We start from the raw sequence: 21,510 nt of genomic DNA, 5'->3' as shown, positions 1-21,510 counted from the left end.
AGTGAAGCAAGTTTGGACTGGGGCAAACCAAGAAAGTTACCTTCAAACTCGGCTAACATTTGAAGACGCCCACAGGAATCAACACTGTACCAACTGTCAAGCATTGTGGTGTTATAGATATTATGACTTTGGACCACCAACAAAACCATTTAGAATCACATGTACATGGTGATCTGAGGTTGGTCCGGGAACACCTGAGTAATGGATCGATACAACCCCAAGAACAACATCCTCACCGTCAACCATAGCAGTGGAAAGCTTCTCCAGGAAGACTTGATAGTTTGAGGGCCGATAATTGAGCTCATGTACCATATAATCTTAGATGAGAACTTCCTGGCCTTAGTCAGATCACTGAACAGGAATCAACATGACAAACAGTAGGTTTCCATGCACTTGTCAAGTAATCAGCTTTCTACAACCCATGGAAACACTTTCATTTGATCGTGTTTGGCTTTCTAAACATCGGATTAACACAAACTGGTTCAATGACTCCAAACATACAGCACAGGCAACAAAGAAGGGCTCAATGATAAGCAAAGAAGAACCTGTTTATAGGACTTTTTCCCCAAAGACAATCTCTGGAAAAAGTTGAAACAGTTGCAGCCACAACCTATAGGATAGTATCTGTTTAAAAGAGTTGGCAAAACATCCTCCCTGAGATGTGATCAACTACAAGAAACATGACATATCTGCTTCTGCCAACAAGAGTTTCTCGACTAAGTAACTAACTCATGATTAGCTTGAAAACCGGAGTCAACACTGTACCAACTGTCAAGCATTGTGGTGTTACGGCTGTTATGACTTTGGACCACCAACAAAACCATTTAAAATCACAATCACATGTACAGGGTGATCTGAGGTTGGTTCGTGAACACCTGACTAATGGATGGATACAACCCCAAGAACAACTTCCCCACTGTCAAACATGGCGGTGGAAAGCTTCTCCAGGAAGATTTGATAGTTTGAGGGCTGATTAACGAGCTCATGTACCATATAATCTTAGATGAGAACTTCCTGGCCTTAGTCAGATCACTGAACAGGAATCAACATGACAAAAAGTATGTTTCCATGCACTTCTCAAGTAATCTGGCAGGAAATCAGCTTTCTACAACCCATGGAAACACTTTCATTTGATCGTGTTTGGCTTTCCAAAAATCGGATTAACACATCTAGATTACGCGATTGGAAACTGGTTCAATGACTCCAAACATACAGCACAGGCAACAAAGAAGGGCTCAAGGATAACCAAAGAAGCACCAGTTCATAGGACTTTTTCCCCAAATACAATCTCTGGAAAGAGTTGAAACAGTTGCAGCCACAACCTATAGGATAGTATCTGTTTAAAAGAGTTGGCAAAACATTCTCCCTGAGATGTGATCAACCTGACCAATCTACTTCTGCCAACAAGAGTTTCTCCACCAAATAACTAACTCACGATTAGCTTGAAAACAAAAACTTACCATCAACATATATGAGCCTTCAAATGTCAAAACAATCCAAAATAAGTTCAAACTTGTCCACCCTTTTCTTGTTTTCAAAAGTAACTGAATAATCAAATTGTCCGTTTTTCGCACTCTTGTCTAAATAACGGTTGACATAGAGTAGATCATAGCATTCAAGCCTATGAAGAGCGTATGTAAACGTGTAACCTTTTAAAAAGGAAGCCAAAAACTTACCAAATCAGCTGCATTTGAGAAAAGTATTAACTACACGTACTTTACACTTAAATGTTTAGGTACGACATTCTGCCGACATCTTACCCTGGAGCCACTCAGCATGCTTTGGGGTGCATTTTTTCCGTCAAACCCTCCAGCGATCTGCGCCCCGAGGCCCTGTAGGTCATCAATCAGAGTTGTTTCAGGTTTGCATTCATCAAGACTGCATTTTAGTTCAGGCATTGATTTGTCTTGCGCTTGCTAATGCAAACATGCATGCAAAGTTTGTTTGTTTTTTGTCGAGAGAAACAACTGCGGGTACAACTTACTCCTGGGTGGGTTGGGTGTCCCGGAGGTCCAGGTTCACCGGGCTGTCCCGGAATTCCAGGCTCTCCGTCAAAACCCTGAATGCCTCGCGCTCCCTAAGAAAAAAGATACGCATTGGTTTTGTTAAAAAAATAATATTTCACAACAACTCTTAACATTTCATGAACTTACAGGTCTTCCTTTGTTTCCTCTGTCTCCTCTATCTCCAGGGAAACCAGGGGGTCCCTATTTGAGCGAAAAAAACAAAGATATATGAGACAGCTGATTTGATCAGATTTTTTTTTATGTCAGTGCATAGACATTTTTCCAAATGTGATGTTTCTTTTACATATGTTGTGATGAATTAAAACAGAAAATAGTCGATTGCAGCTGGACCATCAAATTGTTTTGGAAGCTGTTTCACTTCTCACCCAAGCAGGCTTCATCATTTCATGCTTACTCACTCCGGGCTATAAGCCGCTACTTTTTTTCCCGCGGCTAATTCATGGACTTGTCTTCGCTGACGGCCATAATGCAAATAGTTGAAAAAAGAACAAGCAAAGACACTGAATAGGTGTGTTATTGTTTGTGCTATGGCTCAATCTTTTGGACTAGTTTGCTCACTGCAGGCGCTGCTGTGTTGCATTGCCCTTCTGTTTAGACTGAGATTTTAACCGGAAGTGCAAGGGCTAGTCCGTCTTCTTGCCGTTCATAGCGTTTCTACTTGTATGGATTCTTCATCCGTCACTCCAAGCAACGTTTGTAATGTTTACAATGTGATGAAAACAATTCTTACTTACTAAACCGTCCCGTGTGTGATGTCTGTAGGAGTGTTTTCGTGCATTTTTGTACATGCTGTCGTAATGTAATGAAGCTATCGCCGTTAGCATTAGCTAATATGCTAACACATTTACGAGAGTCTTTGTTAGTACTATCAACTTCCGATGGCATTCTTTTTGTATTGTGTCAGTTTCACAAATTCACCAAAATGCCAGTGCCTCAGACTGGAAGTCTCTGCAGAGAGTGGTGAGGACGGCGGACAAGATAATCAGGACTTCTCTTCCTCCTATACGGGAGAACGCGAAAAAACGCTGCCTGACCAGGGCTCGGAAAATCAGTAGAGACTCCTCCCACCCCCACCAAGGACTGTTTTCACTGCTGGACTCTAGAAAGAGGTTCCGCAGCCTCCGTAGCAGAACCTCCAGGTTCTGTAACAGCTTCTTCCCTCAGGCCATAAGACTCTTGAACGCATCATAATAATCCCCTCAATTCCCCCTAAAACAGATTAACTCACTGGACTATAAAGACAATATAACATACATCCGTAAACGTGGATGCATATGCAAAAGTGCAATACATTTATCTGTACAGTAATCTATTCATATCTGCACCTTCTTTTGTAAACTCTGCACCTTATTGCTCTTTTATCCTGCACTACAACGAGCTAATGCAACAAAATTCTATTCTTATCTGTACTGTAAAGTTCAAATTTGAATGACAATACAGGAAGTCTAAGTCTAAGTCTAAAACATCATTGTGGACTTATTGAGTCTGTTTAGCTGATTGGAGAGTTAGCTTCCGCAGCTGGTGGGTTCATGACCATGACTTCTGTTTTGTTTGATCAGCCGTTTTACTGCCATGTGACAGGCACCGTTTGGAAACAATTAAGGTTTTTGTAAATAAACATTTACAAATTCTTTCTGTGTCAAAAACTAATTTCACCACGTATGCATCTGAGGCTTATAGTCCGTTCCGGCTAAAATATGGGAAAACATTTTTTTCTTCTAAAATTTACTGGGTCGTCCGGAAAATACGGTACTTGCACAGGACAGCTCTAATTTGAGAGGATGGCGCACGATCCAAAGTGTTTATCTGTGCCCTGACAAAGATGGCTTCTCTCTGTTGTGGTGCAAAACGACTGCACTGCACTGATTTGTATATTGAGGGAACAAAACGATGGGCAAACTCCTCAAGTCAAGACTTGGCTACCAGAACCTCAAAGAGAAATAGCACAATTTGAAAACAAAAATTTACATTTTCTGGACGGATAAGATGGATAGTTTGAAAGGGGAGTGAGGGAAGCCATATACGGCAACTTTGAGAAACCACCCCTGAAAAGTGGAGTCACCGAGCTTTTAAATTTGCTCCAGAGTACAGTGTGAGAAAGAAAAAGGGTATCTGAAATCTTCTGTACAGTATGTCTTGCAAGTATGGAAAAATTGACAATAAAAATATTTGAAGTCTTTGATCGCAGCCATAGTCAAAAAATGATTCAAATGCGTCAGAAGTTGCTCACCATAGGTCCAGGACGACCTTGAATACCCCTCACCTACACAGAAATGAGGTGACATTAGAAAATGCATTCTTTTTTTCCCCCCTCATTCTTTTGTGTAAATGTTTTTATGAAGAGAAATATGATACATACAATTGGGACAACACCGGGTTCTCCTTTCTGGCCCTGGAGTCAAAGACAGAGATGGAAAAATGTTAGAAATCCCAGTGATTCATCACATAAATGTAATAATGTTGTTGTTGAAATGCTGTCGACTCACCTGGTAGACTGTGCTCCCACCTACATTAAAAAAAAGAACAAACATACATTAATCTTTTGCTTAAAATTGATCGTGTAAAAGTGGTGTTGTAAAATACACAAGTTTTGCATGTAAAAATAGAGACGTCAGGTGTGAAAAAATTACAAAGAAAGAATACCGAAAATTACGCACTATAAACCGCTCCTTTTTTCCTTCACTTTGAACCTTGTGGCTTATAAGACGGTGCGGCTAATTAAAAAAAAATTATTCGCTGAGGCCATAATAAAAAGTTGTCAAAAAAAAAACAAGAAAATACACTGAGAATGCGTTTTATTGTTTGTGCTATGGCGCCATCTTTTAGACTTCGGTGTCCTTTCATTTATGCCGTTAAGTCTTCTTGCTGTTCATAGCGTTTCTACTCATATTGATTATTCATTCATCACTCCGAGCAACGTTTGTAATGTTTACAATACAACCAAACGTTTTTATACTTATTACGTGATGTCTGTAGGAGTGTTTTCATGCATATTTGTATGTGCTATTGTAATGTAATAATGCTAGAATAGTTAGCATTAGCTAATATGCTAACACGTTCACGGGTGTTCTGTTTTGTTTGATCAGCCGTTTTACTGCCCTGTTACAGACACCGTTTGTTCCCATGTTGTCACAATTAATAGACACAGATTGGTAGCATAGCGGTTGACCTGCTAGCTGATAGCATTGTTAGCATTGGCTTTTTGTTGGGATTCTTCCAAAATTAAAAATAGATGACAATGACATTTTTCTTGTCAGATGCTAGCTTTATCATTTTGTATATCACGTTGAGATTTAGCTCTTGAGCAATGTCTACGAAACAAGTTGATATTGTTAGCATGCGATTTGTTAGTGTTAGCCTTTTGTTGGGATTCTTCCAAAATTAAAATAGGTGGCAATAACACTTTTTTCTTATTAAAATAAGTCAAAATCTAGAGGACACTAATCCGTTAACAGGTAGCGGACTTATCAAAATGTCCTCTCCAATGATCCTAGTTCTGATTATAATCAAGATCAACAAATCAAAGGTACAATCCAAAAATCGTTCAAGGATCTTTAAAAATTCCAAATAAAATATATCAGTTGGATGGTTTAGGTTTATTTTGAACGTGCATACAGTTAAAATCTTAAACATAACATATTTCAAATATTATGTCATTTTTCTCTTTACAACATGTCTGAAAAGGAGTATCTAATCCTACCTATTTTCAATTTCAAAACAACAACTAACTCATTTTTTTACTTCCGGTTCTCATTTTGTAACACACCTAAATTAATGAGTGATACTCAGTGGCCTAGTGGTTAGAGTGTCCGCCCTGAGATCGATCGGTAGGTCGTGAGTTCAAACCCTGGCCGAGTCATACCAAAGACTATAAAAATGGGACCCATTACCTCCCTGCTTGGCACTCAGCATCAAGGGTTGGAATCGGGGGTTAAATCACCAAAAATGATTCCCGGGCGCGGCCACTCTACCAAACGAGCTATAACCTTCTGTTGTAATAAAATCCCAATCAAACCCTGCTCACCATAAGCCCCTTGGCCGCCGGTGCTGGGGCTCTCGCTCTGACAAATAGGGCAGCACTCGCCCTCAGGGATGAACATCTTCTCACAGTTGGTCAGCTCGTCACACTGGATGTTATCGCAGAGGACCAGGCCGCTGTCGCAAACGCAGATCCGGCACGGCTCCGGCTTCCAGATGTCCTTGTTGGGGTACACTTGGCCATCTGCAGAGCAGCTCCCGTCATCCCCTGAAACACGGACAAAACCCTCGTAAATCAGCTATCCAACGAGATTGATTGAGACTTTTATTAGTAGATTGCACAGTACAGTACATATTCCGTACAATTGACCACTAAATGGTAACACCCGAATAAGTTTTTCAACTTGTTTAAGTCGGGGTCCACGTTAATCAATTCATGGTACAAATACATGTATATACGATCAGCATAATACAGTCATCACACAAGTTAATCATCAGAGTATATACATTGAATTATTTACAATGTAGGTTACAATGGGGGTTGGGTTTGGTTGATATCAGCACTTCAGTCGTCAACAAAAATATATCATCTGAGAAATGGACATTGTAACAGTGTAGGTCTGACTTCGTAGGATATGTACAGCGAGCAGTAAACATAGTGAGCTCAGAAAGCATGATAACAAGTATATACATTTGATTATTTAAATTTGATTAATTACAATCCGGGGAGGTGGGATGTGGTGGGGGGAGGGTGTTAGTCTAGGGTTGTAGCTGCCTGGAGGTGTTCTTTTAGTGAGGTTTTGAAGGAGGGTAGAGATGCACTTTCTTTTACACCTGTTGGGAGCGCATTCCATATTGATGTGGCGTAGAAGGAGAATGAGTTAAGACTTTGTTAGATCAGAATCTGGGTTGGATGTGGTTTGTGGAGCTCCCCCTGGTGTTGTGGTTATGGCGGTCATTTACGTTAAGGAAGTAGTTTGACGTGTACTTCGGTATCAGGGAGGTGTAGCAAATTTTATAGACTAGGCTCAGTGCAAGTTGTTCCTAGTCTATAAAATTCGCTACACCTCCCTGATACCGAAGTACATGTCAAACTACTTCCGCAGACGCAGGTATATTGTTAGTTAGCTTGTGTTAGCGTTATCGTTTTCTACGTCCTTTTTCAGTTATTAACGTTTATATCGCATCAAATATGTCTCGGCGTACGAAGGCTTCATTCATTCACATCGCATCGTGGCTGCCGTTTTGATTACATCACTTCCTGTACAGGCTAGCACATCCTGCTAAACATCCTGTTTACATCATGTACACTTCTGACTAATTTATTTCCACAATTGTCATATTTTGTGTGATCAGAAACGCTTTAAATGTGTCCAAACTAAGCTAAAATGCTAGCTGTGAGTTAGCATTTCAGCCCAGTTAGCCTCCGGCTAGCGGCCCGTTTAGGATTTTATCTGCGAAAGGAGCTTTGTTCTGCAGCAAGTCTTCGATTGCGATGAGACCAAAAAAGATGCCACAGCGGACATTTATTACAACGAAGGAGAAGGCACTACCGGGACACAATCCGATGAAGGATCGCCTCACACCGCTAGTTTTTGTTAACGCCAGCGGTGACTATGTTAAGCTACTGCTTGTTTATCTCCCCAATACTCCCAGAGTGTTCAACAATGCCACAAATATTCACAAACACAAGGTAAAATTATTTACCTTTTTTGTTTTTTGGTGTAGTATGTACAGTCGCGATCAAAGGTTTACATACACTTGTAAAGATCATAATGTCATGGCTGTCTTGAGTTTCCAATACTTTCTACAACTCTTATTTTTTGCGATAGAGTGATTGGAGCACATACTTGTTGGTCACAAAAAAACATTAATGAAGTTTGGTTCTTTTATGAATTTATTATGGGTCTACTGAAAATGTGACCAAATCTGCTGGGTCAAAAGTATACATACAGCAATGTTAATATTTGGTTACATGTCCCTTGACAAGTTTCACTCCAATAAGGCGCTTTTGGTAGCCATCCACAAGCTTCTGGCAAGCTTCTGGTTGAATTTTTGACCACTCCTCTTGACAAAATTGGTGCAGTTCAGATAAAGTTGTTGGTTTTCTGACATGGACTTGTTTCTTCAGCATTGTCCACACGTGTAAGTCAGGACTTTGGGAAAGCCATTCTAAAACCTTAATTCTAGCCTGATTTAGCCATTCCTTGAAGTGTGTTTGGAGTCCACAGACCACAGCACTTTCCTCCAGAAGGTCTTATCTTTGTCCATGTGATGTCAGATGAAACAAAAACTGAGCTGTTTGGCCACAATACCCAGCAATATGTTTGGAGGAGAAAAGGCGAGGCCTTTAATCCCAGGAACACCACACCTACCGTCAAGCATGGTGGTGGTAGTATTATGCTCTGGGCCTGTTTTGCTGCCAATGGAACTGGTGCTTTACAGAGAGTAAATGGGACAATGAAAAAGGAGGATTACCTCCAAATTCTTCAGGACAACCTAAAATCATCAGCCCGGAGGTTGGGTCTTGGGCGCAGTTGGGTGTTGCAACAGGACAATGACCCCAAACACATGTCAAAAGTGGTAAAGGAATGGCTAAATCAGGCTAGAATGAAGGTTTTAGAATGGCCTTCCCAAAGTCCTGACTTAAACGTGTGGACAATGCTGAAGAAACAAGTCCATGTCAGAAAACCAACAAATTTAGCTGAAATGCACCAATTTTGTCAAGAGGAGTGGTCAAAAATTCAACCAGAAGCTTGTGGATGGCTACCAAAAGCGCCTTATTGCAGTGAAACTTGCCAAGGGACATGTAAGCAAATATTAACATTGCTGTATGTATACTTTTGACCCAGCAGATTTGGTCACATTTTCAGTAGACCCATAATGAATTAATAAAAGAACCAAACTTCATGAATGTTTTTTTGTGACCAACATGTATGTGCTCCAATCACTCTATCACTAAATAATAAGAGTTGTAGAAAGTATTGGAAACTCAAGACAGCCATGACATTATGTTCTTTACAAGTGTATGTAAACTTTTGATCGCGACTGTATACATATATATATATATATATATATATATATATATATATATATATATATATATATATATATATATATATATATATATATATATATATATATATATATATATATATATATATATATTAAAATTTTCCCGAGGTAACTCTCCTGAAGGAATCAATAAAGTACTATCTATCTATCTATCTATCTATCTATCTATCTATCTATATATATATATATATATATATATATATATATATATATATATATATATATATATATATATATATATATATATATATATATATATATATATATATATATATATATATATATATATATATATACAGTATACACTATAGTGTCTTCAAAGAGTCCAGTTTTTCACTAAAATATGGACTTTTGTCAAGGCTAGAACCTGTTATTTATGTTTACATTGATTCTTATGGGGAATTCTGCAACAGTACACAAACTTTTGGTTTACGAACCATGTTCAAGAACCAATTAAATTTGTAAATCGAGGTTCCACTCTTTGTTGTCGTCAGCATTTCACCCTATCAAACTATAGTTGGTGTGTATTCTTACCATGAACCGTAGAAAAAAACATAAATAGCTCGTACCCAACCTCCCGTTTTTTTTCTGTATGCAGCTACTGCAGACATTTAATACGGTAACACACACACACACACACACAAAAATACGTTCTGGAATAGGTAATTGTTTCATTGTAGTCTCCAGACATGACATCATTACCTCTCCAGGCTTTGTCTCAGCAGTGAATTAATTTGTGCAAAATAGAAAACCTGATGCCACAGCTCTCAAAACCTCAGACCTCACTTTAGACGTTATTAAACGCAAACCATGAACACACATGAGAATAACATTTTTCCTGGAAGTTTGTAAGTAACATGGCACACAACGACAGCGTCAGGTGTAAGAAAGACCCTGGAAACAGCAGGGGGCAGCTCAGAGCCTAACTTCAGGTAAACCAGGTTGGATTTCAAATCACACAGGAGAGGAAAAAGCTGCACACCGATATTTTTTATTGTTACAAAGTGGCGGAAATATGTATGTAAAGAAACACAACAGCTCACAGTTGGTAGCATAGCTGTTAGCATGCTAGCTGTTAGCATTGCACTGTTAAGATTATCCCGTAATCAAAAATGGTGGCAATTACAACTTTTAAGTGTTCGATATCACTTTTTAGCATGTTGTGTTGAGATTTAGCACTTGATCGAAGTCTATGAAGAAAGATGTAACAATTAATCCACGCAGGTTGGTTAGCATTGGCATTCGTTGGGATTATTACAAAATTAAAATAGGTGTTAATTTGATTTAACTTTTGATATAGTACCTTTGTCAAATGCAAGTGTTATCACTAGAGATGTCCGATAATGGCTTTTTTGCCGATATCCGATATTGTCCAACTCTTAATTACCGATTCCAATATATACAGTCGTGGAATTAACACATTATTATGCCTCATTTTGTTGTGATGCCCCGCTGGATGCATTAAACAATGTAACAAGGTTTTCCAAAATAAACCACCTCAAGTTATGGAAAAAAATGCCAACATGGCACTGCCATATTTATTATTGAAGTCACAAAGTGCATTATTTTTTTTAACATGCCTCAAAACAGCAGCTCGGAATTTGGGACATGCTCTCCCTGAGAGAGCATGAGGAGGTTGAGGTGGGCGGGGTTGAGGGGTAGGGGGTAGCGGGTAGCGGGGGGTGTATATTGTAGCGTCCCGGAAGAGTTAGTGCTGCAAGGGGTTCTGGGTATTTGTTCTGTTGTGTTTATGTTGTGTTACGGTGCGGATGTTCTCCCGAAATGTGTTTGTCATTCTTGTTTGGTGTGGGTTCACAGTGTGGCGCATATTTGTAACAGTGTTAAAGTTGTTTATACGTCCACCCTCAGTGTGACCTGTATGGCTGTTGACCAAGTACGAATGCATTCACTTGTGTGTGTGAAAAGCCGTATACTGTATATTATGTGATTGGGCCGGCACGCAAAGGCTGTGCCTTTAAGGTTTATTGGCGCTCTGTACTTCTCCCTACGTCCGTGTACACAGCGGCGTTTTAAGAAGTCATACATTTTACTTTTTGAAACCGATACCGATAATTTCCGATATTACATTTTAAAGCATTCATCGGCCGATAATTATCGGACATCCCTAGTTATCACTTTGTATATTTGCGATTCGGTTCTTGAGCAGTGTCTATGAAGCGGGAGATGTTCCCATGCTGTTATTGTAAATCCACTTAAGAAGGTTAGCATGCTAGCGGTTAGCATTGACATTTTGTTGGTATTCTTCCGTAATCCAAATTGGGAACAATTACATTTAGGTGTAATATTTTTGTAAATAAAAAACTAACAAATCACAGTTGGTAGCATAGCTGTTAGCCTATTACTATTGTTGGCATTGCCATGTTGTTAGGATTCTTCCATAATCAAAATGGTTGGCTATTACAGTTTTTAAGTGTAGAGTAATGTTCTTGTCGGGTGCTGGCATTATCATTTTGTATATGACATTGTGATTCAGTACTTGAGCAGTGTCTATAAAGCAATACATGTGACCATAGTATCACAATTAGGGATGTCCGATAATGGCTTTTTGTCGATATCCGATATTCCGATATTGTCCAACTCTTTAATTACCGATACCGATATCAACCGATACCGATATATACAGTCGTGGAATTAACACATTATTATGCCTAATTTAGACAACCAGGTATGGTGAAGATAAGGTCCTTTTTAAAAAAAAATTATAAAATAAAATAAGATAAATAAATTAAAAAACATTTTCTTGAATAAAAAAGAAAGTAAAACAATATAAAAACAGTTACATAGAATCTAGTAATTAATGAAAATGAGTCAAATTAACTGTTAAAGGTTAGTACTATTAGTGGACCAGCAGCACGCACAATCATGTGTGCTTATGGACTGTATCCCTTGCAGACTGTATTGATCTATATTGATATATAATGTAGCAACCAGAATATTAATTACAGAAAGAAACAACCCTTTTGTGTGAATGAATGTGAATGAGTGTAAATGGGGGAGGGAGGTTTTTTGGGTTGGTGCACTAATTGTAAGTGTATCTTGTGTTTTTATGTGGATTTAATAAAATAAAATAAAAAAATAAAAAAAACGATACCGATAATAAAAAAAACGATACCGAAAATTTCCGATATTACATTTTAAAGCAGGCCGATATTATCGGACATCTCTAATCACAATAAATGTCAATGCTAACCAGCTGTTAGCTGGTTAGCATTGACATTTTGTTGGGAGTCTTCCATAATCAAACTTGGAGAGCAATAACCTGCAGGCACAATTAATGTGAAGGAATACCAGACAGATACCAAACAATTCATATAAAGTAGTAAGCCATTTCACCAAAGTTGATATCCTGTAGAAGAAATCTTCTTGGGAAAGGATCAAACAACGCTAATGTCGACGTGCCTCAACATGCCAACATTGGGACTGTTGACATTCATGTTTTTTCAGCATGTTTATAAATTTGCTGACTCATTGTCAGTGAATATTTCCAGCCAGCTCCAAGTATGAAACTACACAACTACACACAACCTATTAGTTGTTTGTTTACTTGGTGATTCGACTTTAAACCACAAGCTCGTCAAGCTACCTAAATTGTTTGCTCCGAAGCTTATGTCTTTAAAGCAACCTAACTTAACAAGCTAACAGCTATTTCAGAGGGAAAAATCCTACTCATATTCAAACATTTGAGTTTAAACGTAGAGCGAGCACAGTTCAAGTGTACATTACCTTAACCGTCATTGACTGTTATTCTTTATTTTGCGCTAAATTCATCACAGAAAGTATACGAAAAGCAATGAGCGCCCTCTTAATTTAAAAATAATTATCTTTAAAAATATCCGGAATATGCAGTTGGAAGATGTTTCATGAGAGCAGAGTGTGTGACTGTGTAACACTACAACTCCCAGAGGACAGCCAAATGGCTGGATTAACTCAGGTTTGGACCGCCCAGCTTGTCGCCATTGTTCTGTAATTGAGGCAATTGCTCCACACAAAGTCTGAGCCATTTATTCTCAACTGTCTGCCTCTGCTGCCATCACAGTTTGCTCTGGCATTATTACCATTATTATTATTTTTTAAGTTGCAAAAAAGTTTTCATCCAAGAATATTTGGGGATATTCCAAGAATTTTTATTTTTATTTTACAAGTCAAAATTATGTAAAGGCAAATATAATATTTAAAAAAGTATATATATATATATATATATATATATATATATATATATATATATATATATATATATATATATATATATATTATTTTTTTTTTTTTTAAGTTAGTAATATTATGAGGAAAAAGCCATTTTATATGATTAAAGTATTGTGAAAAAATATTACCTTCTGAAAATGAACAAATCATAATGTTGTTGGGATTTTTTTACACTTATATGTTGCGGTTAATAGTATTATACCTTTATTTGTTGTTATTTATACTTTCTGAATAAATCATGTGATAATGTTCATCAGTCAACTCATTGGTGTTGATTTTCAATCAATCAAGATAAAAAAAGAATATCAACATCAAATTACAGGATGTTATTTATGTAGTTTGCTCATTTTCCTCGACAGGTGCACTAACATCTGTGGTTTATTTTTTTTTACATATGTAGCATCATCTACAAAGATACAAATAATTGCTATTACGACATCTAGTGGACACATTTAGAACAGCAGTTTCTTTCATTCAAAAATTTCGGCTCATTTTTATACTTAGCAAACTCATCCCGCGGGCCGGATAAAACATGTTCGCTGGCCTGATCTGGCCCATGGGCCGTACGTTTGACACCCCTGCTCTAAACTTTACAGCTGCCGGTATTTTTTTCTCTATTTTCATTGTAATATTGTTGTTGCATTACATCTTGTGTAATGTTCATATTGTTGTTACTTAGCCAGCATTTGAACAGATGCTTATTGGGATAAGGTTAACATCTGTTCAGTATTTTAACATAAAAGTGTTTGATTGTGAGGCATTAAAAGCCACAAAATGCAACGGGTCCATCAGACCCACAAACGCTGGCTGAGTAACAACAATATGAACGTTGCACGGAAAATATCTCTGCTAGTTTCTGCATCCCACAGGGATTCTTCTTTTGTGTTTCTGCACCTGTGGTCCCCACACAAGGTTGCAACATTGTTTGTCAACACTGTCTGCTCTCATTTTCTCGCACATTTGACCCTCTGATGTTCTGTGTACCTACACTCTGTCCTCCTCCTGTCTAGGCCTGCTGTGTGTGTGTGGGTGGGTGCGTGTGGTACACAGAACATCAATTTCCACACTTCTATTAGCCCCGGGTCCACTGGACCCGGACATCTTATATGTAATAGAAATGTGTAGTGGGGGTGTATGGTGTGTGGTCATTAAATATGTATTCTGACATATGTTCTTCACAGAAAATGAGCTAAAGTCAGTGAGTCTCAGTTTGAAAAATTAATGAATTGTATCATTTTTCTTTTAATAAAAAATGAAAACGGGTCCCACAGACCCGAACACCACACAAGGGTTAAGAATGTGTTTGTTCTATTTTTGGCCAAAGTAAGGGGGGGTTACCCACATATGCGGTCCTCTCCAAGGTTTCTCAGTCATTCACATTGATGTCCCACTGGGGTGAGTTTTCCTTGCCCGTATGTGGGCTCTGTACCGAGGATGTCGTTGTGGCTTGTACAGCCCTTTGAGACACTTGTGATTTAGGGCTATATAAATAAACATTGATTGATTGATTGATTGACAAAAAAAAACAATCTGAAGTTGTCTTTATTTTTTTTGTTTTAATGCCATGATTTTAATAGTCCGGGCCGCCTGTGCACAGATTTTCCTCCATGTGGCCCCTGAGCTAAAATGAGTTTGACACCCCTGCAGCAACACCTTAGTTACATTAATCACAGTTGAGGACTTAAAGGGGTGCCTTGAGGAACGCCTCCGTTATACAAATTACAATATAGGAACCTGGTGTTCTATATTTGCTGGCAAGGTTAAAAGGATCTGTCAACGTGTTTACAGTTGTCCAAGTTCCTGGTACGGATTTGGGCCCCGGGCTGCCAGTTGAATAACCCTGCTCTACACTGTCATTGGCTGGTGACCAGGACAGGATAAGAGGTACAAAAAAATGCTTAACTTCTTTCTCTTATGGTTGTATTTTCTTTGGAATCGAATTCAATGCACATCATAAAACACTGAAATTACACTTCCATGGTATCAAAACATCTTGTCTAGCCGAATAGGCGGGTTTTGAGGGATTCTTAGTATTTATGAACATTTCATATTTTTAATGGAAGGGTCTTGTGATTTTTTTTAGCGGGGTCCAAAAAAAACCCCACCGCAAGTCTTGAGGAAGACAATCTTTTTTTCCCCTGGCGGCGTATGTTCCACGTCCGTATGACGCTCAGTTTATTAATGACTAAGATGAAAAGCCGCGGTCCTTCCTTTGAGTCAACTTGATGTGTATTTTCCAGGCGTCCGCGAACAAAGCACACGTTTCACTCAGATGGTTTAAAAGAAAAAAAACATGGTGTCTGGAGTATTTCGCATGACTCAGGTGTGTTCCTAGGCAGTCCACCAGACAAGTGCCAGGACAAGGTCGGCATCTATAATGCCATACATCAAGAAAAAAGGCTTTGAGAAAATTACTGTTGCCAGAACTCTGACGTACAATACATGAACTGACAAGCTTATTATTTAATTTTTTGGTTAATATGGCGCTCAATGGGCCCCATTCAGCAACCGTTCTTAAGAACAAATGTTGTTCTTAGGCCCACTTACGAAGTTTTTAAGGAGATTTTTGTATTCACCAATGTTTTCTTTGCTGGGATTTGTTTGTAGGTAAGAACAAAATCTACTAGTGCTCCGGAGCGCTCTTAGGGTGGCCTTTTTGTTCTTAAGTGTGACAAGTTCCCTTACTTCTATTGTCTAATGTTAAATTAATATACAATATATAGATAGATAGATAGATAGATAGATAGATAGATAGATAGATAGATAGATAGATAGATAGATAGATAGATAGATAGATAGATAGATAGATAGATAGATAGATAGATAGATAGATAGATAGATAGATAGATAGATAGATAGATAGATATCTAACTATCTATTAGGGATGGATAGATAGATAGATAGATAGATAGATAGATAGATAGATAGATAGATAGATAGATAGATAGATAGATAGATGGATGGATGGATGGATGGATGGATGGATGGATGGATGGATGGATGGATGGATGGATGGATGGATGGATGGATGGATGGATGGATGGATGGATGGATGGATGGATGGATGGATGGATGGATGGATGGATGGATGGATGGATAGATAGATAGATAGATAGATAGATAGATAGATAGATAGATAGATAGATAGATAGATAGATAGATAGATAGATAGATAGATAGATAGATAGATAGATAGATAGATAGATAGATAGATATCTAACTATCTATTAGAGATAGATAGATAGATAGATAGATAGATAGATAGATAGATAGATAGATAGATAGATAGATAGATAGATAGATAGATAGATAGATAGATAGATAGATAGATAGATAGATAGATAGATAGATAGATAGATAGATAGATAGATAGATATCTAACTATCTATTAGGGATAGATAGATAGATAGATAGATAGATAGATAGATATATAGATAGATAGATAGATAGATAGATAGATAGATAGATAGATAGATAGATAGATAGACAGACAGACAGATAGATAGATAGATAGATAGATAGATAGATAGATAGATAGATAGATAGATAGATAGATAGATAGATAGATAGATAGATAGATAGATAGATAGATAGATAGATAGATAGATAGATAGATAGATAGATAGATAGATAGATAGATAGATAGATAGATGGATAGATATTTATCTATCTATTAGGGATAGATAGATAGATAGATAGATAGATAGATAGATAGATAGATAGATAGATAGATAGATAGATAGATAGATAGATAGATAGATAGATAGATAGATAGATAGATAGATAGATAGATAGATAGATAGATAGATAGATATATAGATAGATAGATAGATAGATAGATAGATAGATAGATAGATAGATAGATAGATAGATAGATAGATAGAGAGATATAGATAAGACAGACAGACAGACAGACATATAGCAAAATGAGCAATATATAGACATTTCAAAATACCGCACACTTCGGGGCTATCTCAGCTGTCCCCCCTTTCTTAAACTTACGTATCGACATTATGTATTTCCCCCCACGGGATAATACAAATTTCTCTTCTGTAATCTGTTTGTGTTTTTTCCGTGTGTTTGATGTAAGCCGGAATTGTGCCCTTATACAGGGAATTAAGGGCGTTTACCTATGCAAATTACGGAATTAAGGGTGTTTACATATACATATTGGGGAAATAAGGGCGTGTTTATATGCAAATTATGATAGACATGCACGCGCTACCCATTTGGCATTCAGCAATTTAAGAACAGCAGGCGGGAACAATTTGGCAGTTTAAGAACACGTCATGAATTTTAGGAAATCACTTAGGAAGAAAGATAAGAGGAAAAGTTAGGAACTTATTGCTGAATGGGGCCCAATGTGCTTTAGAGCAGGGTTTTGAACCTTTTTGACCTTTGGGGCCCAACTTTTCCATCACAGAGGGGTTTGGACTCAAATATGTTTTAGTTTTAATTTCAATTAATTTAGTTTTACATATTCATAGTTTCCAACCTTGTCAAACGATATAAAACCACGTGTTATTCACAAGGAGTATTATCAAAGCTAAACTAAACTGCATTTAGTTTAGTTTAGTCAGGCATATCTTGGAATATGCGATCCATTATTTAACATTTTTTTAACTATTAAATGAACTTAAAATATACTTTGCTGAAAATATTGGACACAATGTGTTGTCAAGCTTATGAGATGCGATGCAAGTGTAAGCCACTGTGACACTATTGTTCATTTTTTAAATGTTTTTATTTTATTTTTTATAAATGGCTGTGATGATAATGTCAATGAGGGATTTCTAATCACTTCTATGTTGGAATTCTTATTAATATTGATATTGTTGTTTATATTATTCATTTTTGTTTGACTAATTTTGGATTGTTTTGTGTCATGTTTGTGTGTTTTCTCAATTGCTCTGTTTATGTGGGCTCTGTACCGAGGATGTCGTTGTGGCTTGTACAGCCCTTTGAGACACTTGTGATTTAGGGCTATATAAATAAACATTGATTGATTGATTGATTGATTATTGCTGTTCTGAATGTTACTGGGCCGGGTTTGGTTTTGGAATTGGAATTGTTTTAATATGGTATTATTTTGTGGGACTGATTAATAAATAAATAAAAATAATTAAAACAATTTAAAAAAATTAAAAAAAAAACTTGGGTCAGGCTGATCATAAAAATAAATATACTGCAATGAGAAGGGTCTCCCAAATAACTGACAAAAAATAAAAAAAATAATGAATGTATTTCTTCACTAAAATGTCAATAAAATTCAAGTGCAAATGAAAATACAGCTTCACCACTTTAGTCATCATTTTTGCACTTAAGAAATTCTCTAGACTTATTCTCTTTGTTTGGGATTGTTATAGTTAACGCTGCATTAAATTACTTTCAAAAGAAAAAAAAAGTACAGTAAAGTATTGTAAATGTTTTTGCTGGCTTATAATAGTGAGTTTCCGCAATCAGCAACATCTGATCTGACAAGAATGAGACAGTACATTCTGGATGGTATCGCTGATTAAATGTAGTTCTTTGTTAACTAACACAGTCACACCGCAGTTCCTGTTGTTTTCTGTGATTTTTTTTAAATCGAGTATGACTGCGAAACAACCCATCATAGGGCCAAAAAAAGTTGCGAGTAACAGCACTTTAACTAAAAAGGTGAGACAGTCTTAAATAAAGTGCGTCTGTGTGGCTCTCCCTTCCCCCCTCCCTTGTCGCTCTTCCCCAAAATGAGTTTTCTACAAAGTAAAGAATATTGTGGTTTCACTTTGCAGATTATTTTTTGGTCCTAAATTTGGTAAAAATATCAATACTGGAGTAGTATTGGCCACTGCAAGAGACCAAACCAATCAGAGCGCACTGTTCAATATAACGTGGCCACTGTTTGGCTCAGCCTCAGACAGCATTACCATATTGGATTAAAGGAGTGTAACAGTGACTAAAGGGTGCTATTTAATATCTAGAGGGCTCTCATAATGCTACAGAACCTATTTAGAAGGTCATAAATGCTCTTTTTAATTGTTTAATGCTCTGTCTATGAAAATTTGATTTATAATAATAATAAATACTTTGAGAAAAATAATTGATGGCGGTCATGTCGAAAACCAATTGACAGCGATAAACGAGGGACGATTGAAAAGGTAAAAATGTCATTTCATTCATTATTTATATGTATTTTACCTTGATTTTTGCATGTAAAACAAGGGGTTCTTAACCCGGGGCCTACTCAAACAATAACACTTACTCTTGATTTCAATCATATTTAATAATTATGTCGAACATACGTACAGATCAACAGGATAAACCTGGTAAAATAATATGAAACCATGTGTTTATCACAAAACATTTTACAAAAATAAATACTAATCAAATATACTGCAACAGTAGGGACTCATAATAACTGATGAAAAATACATTTACAGTATGGGAGGGATTCATATGGCCCCATTCCTGGGTGGATGTGTTTTATTGTTTGTGCTATGGCGCCATCTTTTGGACGAGTGTGTTCAATGCAAGTGCTGCAATGTCCTTCCATTTACCGGCAGTGCTTTTTTTTTTGTTTCAACCGTAGTGCCATCCAGTCTTCTAGCCGTCCATAGCGTTTCTACTTGTATGGATTCTTCATTCATCACTCAAAGCAACGTTTGTAAGTTTTACAATATAACTAAAACTGTTTATACTCACTAAACCGTCCTATGTGTGATGTCTGTAGGAGTGTTTTCATGCATATTTGTACGTGCTATCGTAATTAGTTTTAGCTAATATGCTAAAACATTTACGAGTGTCTGTTTTAGTATTATTGACTTACAACGGCATTTTTTTTGTGTTGTTTCAGTTTCACAAATTCCTAAATTCACCAAGACGTCACCGTGGAGTTATTGAGTCTGTTTAGCTGACTGGAGAGTTAGCTTCCACGACAATGACTTCTGTTTTGTTTGATCAGCCGTTTTACTGGCGTGTTACAGGCAACAATTAAGGTATGTAAATAAACATTTACAGAATCTTTCTGTGTAAATAGCTCATTTCGCAACCTATATATCTGCAGCCTATTGTCCTTTGCGGCTAATATATGGTCAAATATTTTTTTCCAAAAATTTAGTGGGTATGATTAATATAACGATGCGCTTTATAGTTCGTAAAATGCGGTTATCAATTTGCAATGCTGTCTGCTAAGAATAATGGAAAGCGTTACTCTACATAGCAACTGACGCTTTGGTCAAACTTGGAATTGTCACGAAACACATTATAAGATATTCAACACTCTACTGCCATCTTGCGGCTAAAGTGGGTAGTGTACCCCCGATTTGTCACGTTTCATGTGTCAGGTAAACCGTGACGAATCGGGGCCATTTGAATCTTCTTTCTACTGTACATAAAATTGTGAAGTGCTAAAATGAATAAATTCATTACATACTATACATTACATACTATACATTAACTTTTGCACTATATTAATTTATATTATTATGTGTTGTCAACGTTGTACTTTTTTTTTTATGTCATTGCCTGAAATAAATAAATAAATGAATGAAAAAAACTAAACAAAAAAAAACTGAATGAATACTAATGATATAAATGTTTCTTAACTACACTGTCAATACAACTGAAATGCAAAGGAAAATACAGCTTCACCACTTAAGTCATATTTTTTGCGCTTAATGAAACGCGTCTATGACTTTAGCTCCGGACTTTTTTCCCAAAATTTAGTGGGTATGGCTAATATACCGATGCACTCTATGTCCGGAAAATGCGGTTAAGATATATTCAACACTCTACTGTCATCTGGAGGCTTAAGTGGGTAGTTTACCCCTGATTTGTCACGTTTCATGTGTCAGGTAAACCGCGACAAATGGGGCCATATGAATCTTCTTTTTACTGTAAATACAATTACACAGTTCTAAAATGAATAAATGCAAACTAAATTAATAATAATGATATACATGTTTCTTAATTACACTGTCAATACAACTGAAGTGCAAAGGAAAATATAGCTTCACCACTTTAGTCATATTTTTTGCGCTTAATGAAACGTGTCTATGACATTTGCTCACGTTTCATGTGTCAGGTAAACGGCGAGGAATGGGGCCATATGAATCTTCTTTTTACTGTACATACAATTGCGCAGTGCTAAAATTAATACATGCAAACTAAATGAATAAAATGAAAATGCAGCTTCATCACTTTAGTCATATTTTTTGCGCTAAAA

At 37.0% G+C, this 21,510-nt stretch overlaps 1 protein-coding gene across 2 annotated transcripts in view; it reads right to left on the bottom strand.

Moving 5' to 3' along the window:
* The window catches only part of LOC133663243 (collagen alpha-2(V) chain-like), a 90,000-nt gene that overhangs the window by 33,440 nt on the left and 35,050 nt on the right, over positions 1-21,510 (bottom strand). For both annotated transcript variants that reach the window (XM_062067567.1, XM_062067568.1), the window contains exons 2-8: positions 6,052-6,273; positions 4,514-4,533; positions 4,387-4,419; positions 4,258-4,290; positions 2,154-2,207; positions 1,985-2,077; positions 1,761-1,832 (exon numbers count right to left, since the gene is read on the bottom strand). In XM_062067567.1, the coding sequence (XP_061923551.1) occupies positions 1,761-1,832; positions 1,985-2,077; positions 2,154-2,207; positions 4,258-4,290; positions 4,387-4,419; positions 4,514-4,533; positions 6,052-6,273 (527 nt within the window). The remainder of the gene's footprint in view (positions 1-1,760; positions 1,833-1,984; positions 2,078-2,153; positions 2,208-4,257; positions 4,291-4,386; positions 4,420-4,513; positions 4,534-6,051; positions 6,274-21,510) is intronic.

The sequence above is a fragment of the Entelurus aequoreus genome, linkage group LG13 (assembly GCF_033978785.1).
Source record: "Entelurus aequoreus isolate RoL-2023_Sb linkage group LG13, RoL_Eaeq_v1.1, whole genome shotgun sequence".
Classification (NCBI taxonomy): domain Eukaryota; kingdom Metazoa; phylum Chordata; class Actinopteri; order Syngnathiformes; family Syngnathidae; genus Entelurus; species Entelurus aequoreus.
The sequence above is the reverse complement of the archived record's forward strand: the minus strand, read 5'-3'. Positions and strand labels throughout refer to the sequence as shown.